General features: G+C 40.6%; 1 protein-coding gene across 1 annotated transcript in view; it reads right to left on the bottom strand.

Moving 5' to 3' along the window:
• The window catches only part of MOCOS (molybdenum cofactor sulfurase), a 224,795-nt gene extending 211,011 nt beyond the window's left edge, over window positions 1-13,784 (bottom strand). The window contains exon 1 of the mRNA XM_054192941.1: window positions 13,509-13,784. Coding sequence (XP_054048916.1) covers window positions 13,509-13,638 — 130 coding nt within the window. The 5' untranslated portion in view covers window positions 13,639-13,784. The remainder of the gene's footprint in view (window positions 1-13,508) is intronic.
• Between the last annotated feature and the right edge of the window lie 1,771 nt (window positions 13,785-15,555).

The following is a 15,555-nucleotide window of genomic DNA, read 5'->3' as shown; positions in this document are numbered from 1 at the left end:
GAATTGATTCTGTAACATGAAGCGAGGATGGAGAGGAATTTTAACTGAGGTGAACATTATTTATGACAATGAATGATCAAATTAATAATGAACAGTATTATCATAAATGGAAAAGTAATAGTAATTTGCTAATATTTCAGAGATACTTTCTGTGCTGTTAATTTTCAAATACTTCCTCAGACTTGCTAGCGCAATACTATAACTAGAAGTAACATGACAGAATACTATTGACTTTCTGTAATAAGCTCTTATTATATCCTGAAAATGTCTACTTTTTGTTGCAATTCTGCTTGCAGGCATATTACCATATTCCCCCAAAGCAGGTATGTTAAAGGCAACAATAGTATGTTTGGTTCTTGTCATTTGCATTTTAAAGCTACTTATTTGTCATTAAGATGAAATTCATTTGCAATTCCTGTTTATTTTTAGCAAAACTGCAAGAACATTCTTCACCAAAAGGATCACACAGGAGATGTGAAAATGAAACCATCAAAAATACCTTCTAAAGATATCAAAACACCTTCTAAAATAGTTAGCAAAGGCTCCCAGTGGAGCATGGGAAGGCCAAGGTATGGGTCAGGGGGTTGGAAAATGTAAGGAAAAAGATGATAACTCTAAGCAAAGGAAGCCCAAAATCAAATGTTGAAATAAAAACTTAAATTTTAAAATGAGTATGTTAGGGTGCCAACACTTGTGTCTTCAGTTACAGTTACCTCAAGAAGGATGTGATTTTCAAAGAACTGTAAGATCACATCCATTGTACATCTGGTTTAGTCAGATCTCTCAATCTGCCCCACCACCTTTCAAATTAGAGCATCCAAAATTCAAACAATTAAGGGGAAAAAAAATCTTGGTCAAAATATTCTGACACAATGGTAACTCAAATAATGCATCTAACCAGTGCATACAACAATTGTTTCTATGTGTTTCATTCCAGATGCATTTAGTTCTAAAAACTGCTCTCCAAATTTTTACCATAAATTCCAGAATGGGAATGATTATGACATGCAGTCACCACCACAACCACCACAATTAATGGCTCCCCAATAGTCAACCTAGAATGAACCCGGGCAATTAGCTGCATAGAACATCATGCAGGTTTCATGTGAGATAACTACTTTGACGAAGTTTGTTTCCAGATGGACAGCGAGCCGTCCTCAATGTTTTGTATAAATACCAGATATCTGGTACTTTATCTCCACAGAAAGTCAGGATAAAGTGATAGCATGAACCTCATGAGATCAGTTATTGCATAGTGTACACAGATTGTTTTTATTTATTTTTTCCTACAGAAGCAAAGTATGGGTTTCCCTTCCCCAACTTGTGCTGACAGAGAGATATGAGAAAGGCATTAAGTGCAAACTTTTCCCTAGGCCCACCTCATTCTGTTTTTCACCCTTCCTCCCTCCCAATTTGAAACACTTTTCTTTCTGCTAAGGGAGGTGACTGTTGGGTGCTTAGTGTTCTCACCATATTGAGACTAAAATTCCTGGATTTAAATATATACATCCATTTATGTATATTTATTTATATTTATATTTTTACATATACCCATTGTAAAGACTGTTCAATGGAGAGACAATAAGACGCAATCAGTTTTGATAGGAATAGGTACTTGCTTGTATGACTTTTTCTCTAGCGTTTTATTTTTTCTCCTATCATACTCCTGTCTACAAGCTGGGAACCCCAAATAAACCTATATCCAGCAGACTACATTAGACTAGACTGCTGTTTTCTCCTGTGTCATTCCACAAGGCATACATAGTGCAGTGAAGCAGACTCAATGCACACAACATTGTCCATAGCTCATTTACATTAAGAGCCTAAACAGTAAGGTTTCTCCTCTGGATTCAGCTATTTCTGTTCTCAAACTTCGGGGAAATTCAATCTACAGGCTAAAAAATGGAGATGCAGAGTGACTAGAAAGACCACTATTCAGGTAGATAGATTATTAAAAAAAAGTATAAAAATTTATCTGTCATCCTAAAGGAAAAAAACAAGAGACCTCCCTTCCACGGTCCCCTCTAATTTCCAGAAGCTCTTTGTAACTAAATTATAAATTACTCATTTGAAAAATTCTCATGCTCTTTCAGTACAACTAATTTAAGAACTTAATCATTTCTAAAGCCACAATAAGTTCTATAAGCATGTATCTCAGGAGGCCTTTGAAGAGGTTAGAACCAGCCAAAGGCAGGTTTTCCCTGTAACTTCCTAATACCCGCTCATTATGAGTAGTTTTACATCTAGCATTGAAATACAAAACCTGAAGGAGATCATTGTAAATTAACTGCTGTTTGATCAGTTCAGTAGGTAATCACATTTCTACTATGAGCAAGGAAGGAAGCAGAAGAACTGACTGATAGTAGACGTTGGGTGTAGCCACAAGGTATCTAGCATTCAGATTTGAAGATATGATCAGGCACTTTTGGAAACACGACAGCTGTCATGAGATTATTTGGTACTGTTCCCCCCACTTCAGTGGCACTGAAGTTTATCCAGGAAGCGTTGCAGTGTAATCCTCACGACACTTTACAAGTACACCTATCCTTCTCTGTACTTGCAGAAATGGAAGAAAAACTGATTAAAGTTCTGATGGTAACAGCTATTTAATCTCTCAGGAACTGTCACGCTCAGTGATGCAAAACTCAGAGAATCAACCTAGTGCCTCCAAACAAGCATCACACTCTGTGAACTCTGGAACAGTCCACACATTTAAAGGAACAGAGGTTTTCGTTATTTTTTTTTAATGATTAGCTTCAGCTCCCGTAAGCTAAAAAGCTGGCTTTGCCTTTCATTAGAGGTAATCAGAATATAAATATTCCAACGAAAGCAGGTGTTTTTAAATTTGACATTTGGGGGGCAGGGAGAGGAAGATTTCTCCCAACCCTTGAAAAACACCAGATGGAAAGGAAACTCGGTAAAAAAAAATTCAGTGTAACTCACTTGGATTTACACTTTTTCATCGTTCACAAAGTACTCAACCTCATACTGTTACAGGCTTCTAAGGATAACCAAGACAGTGAATTATGAAAGGGAGAAACAAACTGGACACAGACTGGAACACAGGAAGTTCCATCTCAACATGAGGAAAAGCTTCTTTACTTTGAGAGTGACAGAACACTGGAACCGGCTGCCCAGAGAGACTGAGGAGTCTCCTTCTCTGGAGATATGCAAAACCCCCTGGATGTGTTCCTGTCCAGCCTGCTCTAGGGGACCCTGCTCTGGCATGGGGGTTGGACTACATGATCTCCAAAGGTCCCTTCCAACAAAGGTTTCCCATAGCGGCACAGGAAGCCTTCATCTTCTGTCCCCAAATCTCTCCTAGCTGGTCGGATGAAGCCGAGGCCATGGCATTGCACACTAAAAGACAGTCCCGGTTCCACAGCCCTGCAGTGCAGTGATACTTCCTGCGCTCTGCAGATGAGCTGCACCCAGCCTGAACATAAGGCAGCTCCTAAAAAAATCATCATTACTTCCTTCCTCACTCCCAGAAATCTGATTTCTATCCAAGCTGTAGTTTATCACCCAAAGATCACTTTAAATTCTATTTTCCAACCAAAAAAAACTAGGCCTCTAAAGAAATAGAAGACAGAAAGTTTAAAACTAAACTTGATAATGACCTATGAAAGTTACTAGTGAAATGGCTTTTTGTGGTATGAAAAGGAATATTAAAGAAGCTTCCTTTTTGTCCCCAGACATCTGTCTCCTTTCCTCCTTACTCACACCCATCCTCTTCCTTCAGCTGAGTATTTTAGAGACATTGAGAAGCTTTCACGAATGCAACTGAAGTGGGAATTACCACTCATGAACACCCTTCTCGAGGAAAATATTTCACAGGATCAAATCCTAAACTGTTGTTATGAACCGAAAAAATCCAACTTGTCAAATTTTTTCCTTCTATATTTCTGCTCTTGGTGAGCTTGGAGAAATACTAAGACAGTTCACTAATCAAACATTAACTGGACAGTTAATCCTTAAAATGGGGCTTAATTTAATTAATGGAAAAAAATTGGCATGGGCATATGCCTCAGTCAATTCAGAAATAGTTGTAAACAACAGAATGGAAAGAAATTTTTGAGTCTCACTCCCAGGGGCTGCTCTGTCCCAGGAAACAAGGAAAGTCAGCTGCGGTACCGTTCAGATGTATTGTTCTTTTTATTTCCTTATTCTATCTTCAAAATACACCTTTGCAGCCATCCCGTAAAGGTTATTTTTGCATTTTTAATGTCTCTTGCATATAATGTCCAGTTACACAAAACATATCTTACATGGTTTTTAGTTTATTTCTTATGTCTTCCAATACACTTCTAATAAATTTAAATGGCATGTGTTTTTCTTCACTTGTAGTAGTATTAAATTACCAGCTTTTTAGATGGGAAACCAGTCATTAGGCTATCTCAGCAGCATTGTATCTGTCGCTAAACATCTATGCTAAGGTGATAAGAAGATGATTATTATCATACTGCTACACTTCATGACCACCTTCCACGATACGTTACTTGTCAGACGTTCGCATTCTTAAGGGAGTGCATTTAAAAGCTGTTATTCATTAATCAAATGTTTCATTTGTTTGTGAACAGAAACTCTGTGATCCAGAAACAATGGAGTGCAATAATCTGCATACAGTTTTGCCTGAACGTCAATTCAGTCAGCTTCCCAGCTACGCAATATTAGCGATTTTAAGTGCTTGGGGGAAAGTATCATGTCTGCATCTTGGCAAAGGCTCCTTTCTCATGCAGTCTTTAATTTTACTCCATTCAGACCATCAGGTAGGGAGTTCTTGGTTTTATCTTGCTTTTATCTGCTTTTATCCAATCTCATGAGAAGGCAACATGCGTTATCAAAGCAAATTGCCCATCACCACTGAGATAAGGCAGGGTGTTAAGAAGAGTCTCCCATTCTGCTCACTGGGTTTACACACTCCTAAAAAGATTAAATCTGTAACAAATATTTTCCTAGCGTGGGATGAATCAATGATGATGCCAGATTTTTAAAAAGTTGCATACTGACAGAGCAGCTGAGTAGCATTTTGCTTTGTGACAATTCTTATTGTTTACACTGAAAGAAATTATAGGCAAATACATAAATAACAAAAATATGACTCCCATGACATGTTTCATAAGTTACTTAAAAAGTTACATTCCTTAGTAAATTACTTGGAAAATGAATGGCACGGCAGATGAACGCTGAATTTTACTCAACAGCAATAAAAAGTCCTTTTTTTAAAGAAAGGCAATATATGTCTGTACTCGCTACTGATATCATCAGTTTGAAATTACTGAATTATGGTAACTTTAATGCACCATGTGGCATGAACACAAAAATGTGGAAAATCCTGGGCCTCGATTTCTTCCTCATGAAGAAATTACAGGACAAACTTTCTGATGACTCTGTAACTTTACCTGACCTGTTCATAAGTTTGCAAAGGGGTACGAACAGTGATATTTGGTGTTTAATTGTGCATTAATGAAATTAATTCACACAACATTAATTTAATTAATGAATATTTGTTCAAATGAGCTTCCTGTCGTCTTTCCAAATTTTAATGTAGGACATTATTCTGCATATTGCCAGAAGAAGTAAGCTTAGTAGTGTAATCATCCTTTCCCAGATAACTGTGTCACTGAAAGACCACATCCTTGGATATCTCTCTCGTTTAAGAAGACGGTAAATGACAAAAATCCTGTCCGGTCATGTTCTTAGATTTCTTTTAGAAGCATTTTACTGTTGCACCAGGGACTAATCTGAACGAGCACAGAAACTATATCTTTTTAACTTCTCTTGCAATAGTCATCTTCCCCTGGCTCCTAAAGGAAAGGAGGAGTTAGTCGGTATAATCCTGAAAGCAAGATGGGGGAAATAAAATATCGGGGAGAAAAAGATTTCATGCCCAAAGACCTGCCTTCCAATTTTATATGTGTATTTCACATTCCAGAAAAAAAGCAACTTAACACTTTCCTGCATGACACTGTCACAACAGCTGCCTGCCTGGGGTCGCATCCCCATCGCAGGCACCGTGCAGACCATCGCTTCTCTACGGCAGGACAGAAGGTGAAGGGGCAAAGAGCATCACTGGATCTATCTGGGCTGCCAAGAATACTGCCAGGAGAGTAACGACTTGCCTCATTAGCAATGAAACTAACGAAGTCTGACTTTTTACTTCTTTGTGGCCTGTCTTTATGCCTCCCTGCCCTACTATACCCCTGTTTCTCCATAACTCTGACATCCACTTCCCGCACCTGCAGTTCTTGACACCACCTTTTCCACAGTACCTCCAGAAACTGCATCTCTGTCTCCTAACAAATGTGATAGGAACCAGTCTGTGATCCAAATTGGTTTTGTGCAGACATGGTAACACTATCAGCATTATTAACTTAGGATGGTAAAAAAAAATTATGCCGACCCCGAGTTGACCTATTCATAAGAATAATTTTTTGTAGTTCTGTTTTTAAGTTTCTGAATTCAGTGAGGTATAAAAATAAAGTAACATAAAAACAAAACAAAACAAAACAAAACAAACAAACAAACCAGAAAACACCTCTCAAGTATTTTAGTGTCACATAAAGGAAAACACCTGCATTGAATATTCCTGTGGCTTGGGCCAAGCTAACCTATTATGAAAAGCCCGAGACATTTGAGAGCTCAGCATCCTAATTCCTAAATACCATCTCCGAGTTAAGCATCCCACTAGCCTCCTGCACTGCAAATATATTGTGCTGTCTACCCATTTATCAGCCTCTCATATCAGTGCTTTTTACTATGCAGCACTCTGCAGTATGGTCTTTCTGAATTCAATGACAGTCTTTTCACACCCAAGCAACATCTCTGCAGCATCTCTCCGATACCACGTATGCAATGAATCAAGCTGATCAGCAAAAACTTACCTCTCACTTCTCTGTTTGGCTTTTTGTCCTTAGACTGGGAGTACCCTTGAATTCTGGTGAGCAGCTCAGATATGGGAATTGCTACTGTAACACATAATGGAAATTTCAAGATCTTCATGTGCCAGGTTCTCATTTTGCAGGGGAAATTCCAGTACAAGTGCAGGGACACTAGCAGCAGATTTTATCTGTCTGAAACTTTACATACACTCTTTAATTAATCACCTTACATTTCATATATAAAACAAACAACAAACAAACAAACAAAACAAAAAAAAAATCACATAAAACATTATACGGAAATATACAGAAATATGCTGGGAAGAAATCAATACACATCCACATACAGCAATCTCATAATGATGGAGGAGGACAAACAGGAGAATCCAAGAGGAAGCAAAGGCAACAGAAGGAAGGATGCAACACCTGTGGGATTCTGTAGGAACAAGATTTTGATACATTTCCAATTTTTGAGTAAGAGATAAGAAAGCATCTTGTGCTTTTCTAAATAAAATATTTGCCTGTTTTAATGCTCTCATACACTAATATACATCTTGTACAGATATTAATTTTAGAGATAATGTATCTTTTAATTAAAACTGCAATTTTTTTAAATGGGTGACTGATACCCTGAAGCATATTGGAGTCCCATAAAGTATCTTTCCAAATCTAATATTTTTTTTAATCTCTACATGTTGATTTAAAAAATCTAATGTCTATATATGATTTTTTGCTGTTGTAAAGAATCTAGTCCCAAATGATTGACTATTTGTTTCTAAAATACACCTGAAAATTCATGTCAACTGTATCAGGTTTATAGGGTTTGGTACTTTGCTTTTTTGCTCGACATTTCTGTGTTCCAGACAGAGTTTTAAATGTCTTGTACTATGTAGCATAGGCGATTATGGTGCGGTGAACATCTTTATATGGGTATTACAACACCAAATCTGAAGTTAAAACAGAATTATACGTATTACTCTGACTAATACAATTCAGAAAGAGAAGACATTACCTGTTTCTTTGAGGGAATTTTTTCCTCTAACTAAATTTTAAGTAACTAAAACTTTATCCAGTGCTGAAATATTACAATGACAATATCACTGACTACTCTTCACGAAGAGCTATGTCCATCACAAAGAGCAAAAGATCACCCAGCTCTGGGTGATCAATTGAAAGATCAGTCCTGCACAGAGCAGGCCACCGATACCCTTCTGAACCCTGAAATGCAAGGTAAGAAATTCCCTTAATAGTACCTGTTACTTTTATGTAGGCAGAAGAAAACATCTGAAACTAACCACAGTTGCTGTTGTTGGTACTAAATCCACTTTATGTTCCTCTTTGATATCAATCCTTTAGATAACAGCTTATTTAGACAGCTACTGCTGACTTGAAATCAACAGGAAGCATTAAGGCTTTACATGAGCATATATGTTTTTTACAAAACAACCATCACGTAGTTGTGCAGTTACACTTCTCATACCACAGCTTCTTTTTATAATACCTTCTCCAGCCACTAAATGCATCTTCCCAGACAACTAGCATTTCAAAGTGTCCACCAGCAGCCTGCTTCAATAAATATAGTTTCTTTTGCTTTCTTTTCCCCCCAAATAAAAAAAACAACAATGTGTTTCACAAAATCAAATCACGTTGTGACAGAGGGGCTACACGGGACAGGAGCAGGTTACCAGACAGAGATCTCTCAGCCACTAAGGAGAGAGGAAACAAGCATTGCACAGTGGTAGGAAGAGGAGCTCTCAGCTTTAGACACCAAAATGAGAGGTTCAGAAGATTTCTTCTCTGTTCAGGATGAGCTAGAGATGAGATAACTCAGTGAGACATTCTCCAGCACAATTAGCAGTTCTTCTAGCTACCCAGGATCTCCCAAATGAGACAACAAATGCAGCCTCATCCTTCCCCTACACACTGCTTTTGCCACCTTTGGACAGGAGAGGTAAATGCTGGATTAAGATTAATGTATGCCATTGTCAGCACATGGGTGAAATACTTTTACCTTTCTGGGAGATGAAATCTCTCCCAGGACTGTAGCTGCTGAGCTTAATTCCGGCCAGCAACGGGTGGTTGGGCTTCAGGGAACTCACAATTAAGTATTGCATCTGACCATAAAATGGCAGAGGCCTTGCTTCTGGTTCAGCACAGACCTTAGATAACAATGAATCAAAATAAACATATCCCTCATTATAAAACTAGTTTTTAAACAGCATGGTAAGACTTGCATACTGCTGACTTGCTCAAAGAACAACATTGCGCAAGGAAGCTAACTATAAAAGGTTTTGCTGAACACACACAGTCACTATGTCTTCACCAGGAAAAATAAAAAAGCGATTAAAAAGAACAGATTCATCCACAGGTAAAAATTATTAATAATTAGGAAATCAACAGAAAGTAATATAAGCACAAGCAGGAATAGAAGATGGCTACCAGATCAAAAGGAATGGTCTTCAAACCAAACCAAACTAAAACAAAAAAACTCTGGAGATGTAAAAAAACAAAAAACAAACAACCCACCTATTATTTTAGGATATAAAAATTACTCCAAATATTTAGAAAAGGAAAAGGAAAAGAAAAAAACAAAAAGACAAAAAAAAAAGCCAGAAAAAGAGAAAAAGAAAAGGACAAAGAAAAAAGATAAAAAGAGAAAAAGGAAAAAGGAAAAAGGAAAAAGGAAAAAGGAAAAAGGAAAAAGGAAAAAGGAAAAAGGAAAAGGAAATACCTTACACAAGGCTGGTAGAATTTCTGGTTTGACAAGGCATAGCAGTAGAGAAACTGAGGTCATGCCTACATTCACAATCAAGAGGTGAGCACAACTCTTCAGGCTCACAGTACACTCATCTTCACAAGTTTCATAAAATGTGAGCATCAGCTACCTATCAACAAAATTACTCTAAGATGACACACCAGAACACATTTCCTACTTCTGAAATTCAGCTGAAACCCCAGATTACCTCAAACGTGACAAAACAGACAGGCTTCTCTGTTCTTGGAGGACAGAGCTGACCTTTGCTAACCGAGCCACTAAGGACTAACTGAAATACATGGAGAAGATCTGCTTCTTGCGTTCTCCTATTTACAGGAAAACTCTCAGTGCAAATAATTACCACCAATATGAGTAAAAATTCCTATTTTTGTGTAAGGGCAGATCAAGTGCACATCTATTCCTTAACTGAACAATAGAATAAGCTCTTGTACAGGTGCCTAGTTCACAAGACATCATTTCAGTTTCAAAGAAACAAAGGCCAATTCTGTCATTCAAAGCTTAGTTTGCCTTTCCTTTTTGTTTAACAGGCAAGCTACATTCTTATTGTTAGTTGTATGTAATCACATGTATCACAGATGTTCATATTACTAAGGTAACACATGATTTGTTCACATGAGTTTGTTGAAGAACAGGACAGTGACCGATTTGACACTAAATGGGACAGTTCATCTTACCTCAGTTAAAGATTATCTTCAGGTAGTCAGCAGCCCTTAAAGAATAAGTGATTACTAATATGCGCTGTTTTTTATTTGGGGATGAGTATCCCCTGGTTATCGCTCTTGGAAAGCTCCCACTGAAACAGACACAGCTATCTTAGAGGAGAATACTCGCACACAACTGAAACTGGAAAGGTATCTTGGGATTAAACGCTACATTGCAAATCACATGTCAGCTTTTTCTTTTTTAAAACCACGATACAAACTGAAGCTGATATTTTCTCTCCTATGATAAACATCACAGAAGCATATTCATCTCCATTACTTAACAACAGAACCTACAAACTCCCGCTGATTTCTTTATCCATTTCTAAAGTGTAATTTACAATCCTGCACTGCAGATAAGGGTACACTGCTCACAAGATTAAAGTCAAGGTCACATATTGCGCATAGGCTGCTGCCTGTGAAACAGGGATCTGTTTCACAGACTCCATGTATATTTTTAGAAGGGGCTGCTGTAGCCATCAGCTAACAGCTCCTGAATTACAAAGCGAAGATAAACCTTGGCTTAAAAGGTAAAATCTAAGGCTTCTGCACCAAAACAGACAGAACCCTGCTGATTCAAGGAAGCAAAGTAGTTCCTTTTATCCCTTCACAAAACCTGAAGGGGAAATCCCCAACACACTCAGTACGAGCCTAACTTTCCTTCTGACGGAGCCAAGAGTCAAACTCCCACAGACTTTGATAGGATCACAGGTAGACCGCCTTTGAAAAATCTGGGTTTATAGTATGTCCTCCAGCAGCCGGTGTTCCCTACACACATCTGTTGTACCTTCTTCTCAACAGGCACTTGTGTAACTATTCATACTAGAACTACAACAGAAGCACTAGCACCGTACAGGCAAAGGTTTATGACACAGAAAAGGTTTCTGCCTTCCCTTAGTGGATGCCACCGAGTATCAGCAATCACAAAGAAGTGGATACACTGGTATGCAATAATTATTATTATCACATGCTGCTCATAAGAAGATGACACAAAATTAAGCATTAGGTTTAATTCATGGATATCTAGATGGGGACTCCAAAAATTCTGTTCACATAAAATGTGAGCAGCAAAATCTGGATTTTTATCCAACCTTAACAATGGAAAGAACTTTTGAGTGATGCCCCAAATAAACAGGCAGAGCAAGACACTACTGTTAACTACCTAAAAATAGAGATCATTCTCTTTTGCCTAGTGGAACTAGTTAAGATTGCTCTTTAGTAGAAGGGATTAAATTGCAGCACCTTTGTGCAGTAGGGAGACACCCAGCAGAGATTAACCCCATGAACAGCTACAGGTTCCTTAGTGAGTAAGTGTTTGTATAATCAGGACTCACCCATAAAGCTGACCCAAGGCCAACAGGTGTAAAACTTCTACGTCATCCCCCAACATGCAAGTTTTGGCAGGTCACTGAAAATGCTTTTAAGTAGCTAAATGCCTGAAAGCCCCACTAATTTTTTGTAAGTCACTTGGAGAATGCCCCTTTACTTACTATCGCTGCTGCTACCCTATACATCAGCCACCTTTCCTTCACCTTATTTCAGCAAGACAACAAAGACCTCGAGCTTTAAAATCCATCTTATAACATCAACATCAGTGTGTCAAGACCTTCACCAAGTGGGGATACAGCTACATGGCTAAATGAGGCCAACGAATAAGTACAAGCTTATCATCCACACTGCTCCACTGTCAGCCAGTTCCTGGACTCTCTCTTGGACTGGTCCAACTAGTCACCTCCGAGACAAACAGACCTGTAAGGCAGGGGACACTTAGCCTTACACACTTGGCCTAGGAATCTGCCCCTGGACACACTTCATTTGGCACTACCGGCATCACCTGAAGGCACAAGTTCTTGAGGAGAGGAGAGATGGTCCTGTTTTTAAGACAAGAATCGCAGACAGGACACCACGTCTAAGCACAGTGATCAGTTAAGGACACTGATCTTCCTCATGGAGGTGACAAGCTTTCAAGACGAATGTACGACGATTTATGAACTGAATAACGCATTAAAATTCTGAAGGGGAAAACAACAGGCAGAAGGAATTCACAACCTACGTCACCTTACCATAGACTTTATGTGATTTCAATTAGCTAATATTATGACAGGTTTTATTTTATACCCTATATTTGCTTTTGTTTATCTTTTTATGGAAATATTCTAAATTATCTCTGTGACCTTCATTTGGGAACCTGGACTGGTCCACCAGACATCATTCATTAGCAGATACACTTTATTTCAAAAGTGGGGAGCCTCATGAGAAACAAGCCCGATTCTGAGGAGTTTTGAAACATTGAAACCAAACAATGTTTCGGTTACAAAACACACACTTTTCAGAATCTTGGCTTGAATTTAGGAAAAGCAGTTTCTTGTTATCAAACTTTCACTGATGCAACTAATATGACTAATCCCAGACCATGGAATTAATTTAGAGAATCTCGGTTAAAGTTCCTCAAATTGCTGCTTGAAATTAAGTTTTCTCCACATCCCTCTAAGAGGTAAAAGTGTGACTCCATTCCTTACTAAACACCCGTGTGTGAGAACGCCCGCTCTTGCATTTGATTACCAGAATTCCAAAGAAATGACAAAAAGGAGCAGTAACAACAAAACTCTTAATAGAAAGAGTAGCCGAAGTAACAGGTTCAGGACATCCAAACTGATGTTATTTACTCTGCTCTCCACTCCGTTTTTTCCCTTAATTATATTGAAGCGCTAATATCACAGGCATCGATACCTCTTCAAGTAAAATTGTGGTATATCCATCACGGTTAGATTTGAAGCAAGCAACATTTAATGTTCGGGGTGGGGGGGGGGGGGGGGGCGCGTGGTGGATTTATATACCCAGCAAAAGTAGTTTACAAAGACCTGTCTAACCACAAACCTTTACTAGGCAAGGGCTGTTTTACCATTTTAATTTGATTTTTTCCCCACTCTTCTTAATATCGTACGCGAGGAAGAGGGGCGGCCTCCAAACCCCCGCCGTGTGGCTGAAGTGGCTGCGGCGAGCGGAGGCCGGTCCCTTCTGTCGGCACCCCCCCCCCCCCGCCCCACAAACCTCCCACCCGGGGACGGGCCCTGCCCGGGCCTCCCCCGCCCCCGTCCCGCCCCCCGCCGCCCATGCCCGTCCCTCACGGCAGCGCCCGGTCCGCGGTACCTCGAAGGCGGGGGAACTCTCGCTCCCGGAGGCCGGGCAGGCCGCCGCCGTACCCGTACTCGCAGCCGGTGGGGCAGGCGGCCTGGAAGGCGGAGAAGGAGAGCGACTCCCCCTTCGGCGCCCCGGCCATGCTGCGGGCTGCAGGCGGGAAGCGGGGGGAGAGAAAGTCAGGACAAGAAACACCGACGCGGCTCTCGCCGGGCAGCGGGGCCTCCCCGCCGGCAGCGCTGCGGGCAGACACTGCGCTGACACCGGCCCGGCCCGGCCGGCCCTCGCTCCTCCCGCCTCCCGCCCCCCGCCGCCTGCCCGCCCTGCCCCGGGAGCGGTGGCGGGGCCCGGGGTTGGAGCCGGGCAGGGCCCGCCGCGGGCCGGCCCCAGACGGCGGGGCCAGAAGTGGGAGGCTGCGGCCGTGAGGCGGGCCTGGCCCCGGGCCGGGGCGGGGGGAACCACTCGGGAGCGGAGCCGTCTCCTGCCCACGGTCCTCGTCCGGGCTCGGGCACCAGCGCGGGCACCTCCCGCTGTCCCACGGACCCCTGCAACGTCCGGCCGGCCTGAAGTGTCCTACGGCACAGGGACACCGGGCTTGGGGTCACAGTAACACGTGTTCCGCTGCTCACATCCCCTTGCCTGTGAGGCATGCAATTTAAAACAGGGATAGCTCATGGAAATCACTTTCCCCCAAAGTTTTCAAATTCAAAGGTGGAATTGTCTTCATTTCCTCAAAGTGATGCCTCCTCCATGGCTGGTAATAGGCAGTGGAAGTCACTTTCTCACACCTTGCATCTGGTGTATGGTAGCCCTCCATCATGCTTAACTGGTTCTGCTGGCCATAGGTGCCATGTGGCCAATGTATAGGACCACGGCTGGCCAAAAGCCTAAGGAGTGGTGTTGGCTGGTGTAGAGATAAGGGCAGCCATTCATGTAAAAGCCTTTACTTTTAGGATAAATTATAACCATACACAAAAAAATCATATCCAAAAGAATGTGAGGTTTTTTGTTTTGTTTTGTTTTTTGGGGGGGTTGGTTTGTCTTGGTTTTCTTTCAAAAAATACTGTTTTCTGCCATACTATTCGCGATGAATTTTTCTAGTCATAAGTCTGCAATCTGCAGAGAGTTAAAAGACCCTCCCCCCCCCAGTCCAATACTAAAATAAAACTGCACGTGTTACGATGGATCTGCATCCAAATTCTGGTAAGGCAGGCTCTATAGTTAGATTGTTTGAAATATTATCAATCGGTCATCAGTGAAATGTGAAACTACCAAGAACAAACTTCAGCCCAAATTGAACCGCAAAGATTTTCACTTATAAAGAGATACTGAATAAAAGCCACGTAGAAAATTAAAAAAAATGTCTGACATAAAATAACATGCTAATAATGCTCCCTACTTCACACATTAGGAAATTTTGCCTAGTTTAGGAACGCAGCCCCGTCTCCGAGACACTGAGGAATATTCCTATAAAGCTGTAAGAATGTTTGTCCTTGACTCTGTACTCATGATTGTGGCAGGTATCTAACACTGTGTCTCATTCCTGGACGTAGTCCTCTTCTGCAGGACTGGTCTTAATATTCTGCTGCTCACGTCATCACCAATACTGGATCTCTCTACACTTTGCTTACACTCTGGGTTTTTTTCCCCAGATGCCAACACCGGAAGAAATACAAGGACGTTGTCATATCATCTACAAAATCAAATGCTTCACTTTGGTGTAATGTATCAATGTAATATAAACACGTTTCCATGTAAAATAATATCCACCATAACAATGAGCTTCTGTTATATAAACATTGTAGACGTCCCAACTTACACACATACTTTTCCTCTAAGGTCGATGCGTTAAGCAATCTAAAATTTCAGAGTCACCAGAATTTAATGTGGACAGAAACAGTACTTCATTGCCTCATCCCCTTCATACTTGCATTTTTAGCCTCAGTTTTAAGGAAATGAGAGCTTTGCAGAGAAGAAAGCGTTTCTGGCTTCCACCAGTAATTAATTTTTGAACTAGCTTGCCAATCTAATCATGTGGGGAAGACGGCTAGAAAGCTGC

The sequence above is a fragment of the Rissa tridactyla genome, chromosome 2, assembly GCF_028500815.1.
Source record: "Rissa tridactyla isolate bRisTri1 chromosome 2, bRisTri1.patW.cur.20221130, whole genome shotgun sequence".
NCBI lineage: Eukaryota > Metazoa > Chordata > Aves > Charadriiformes > Laridae > Rissa > Rissa tridactyla.
This window is presented reverse-complemented; position numbering and strand designations above follow the sequence as displayed.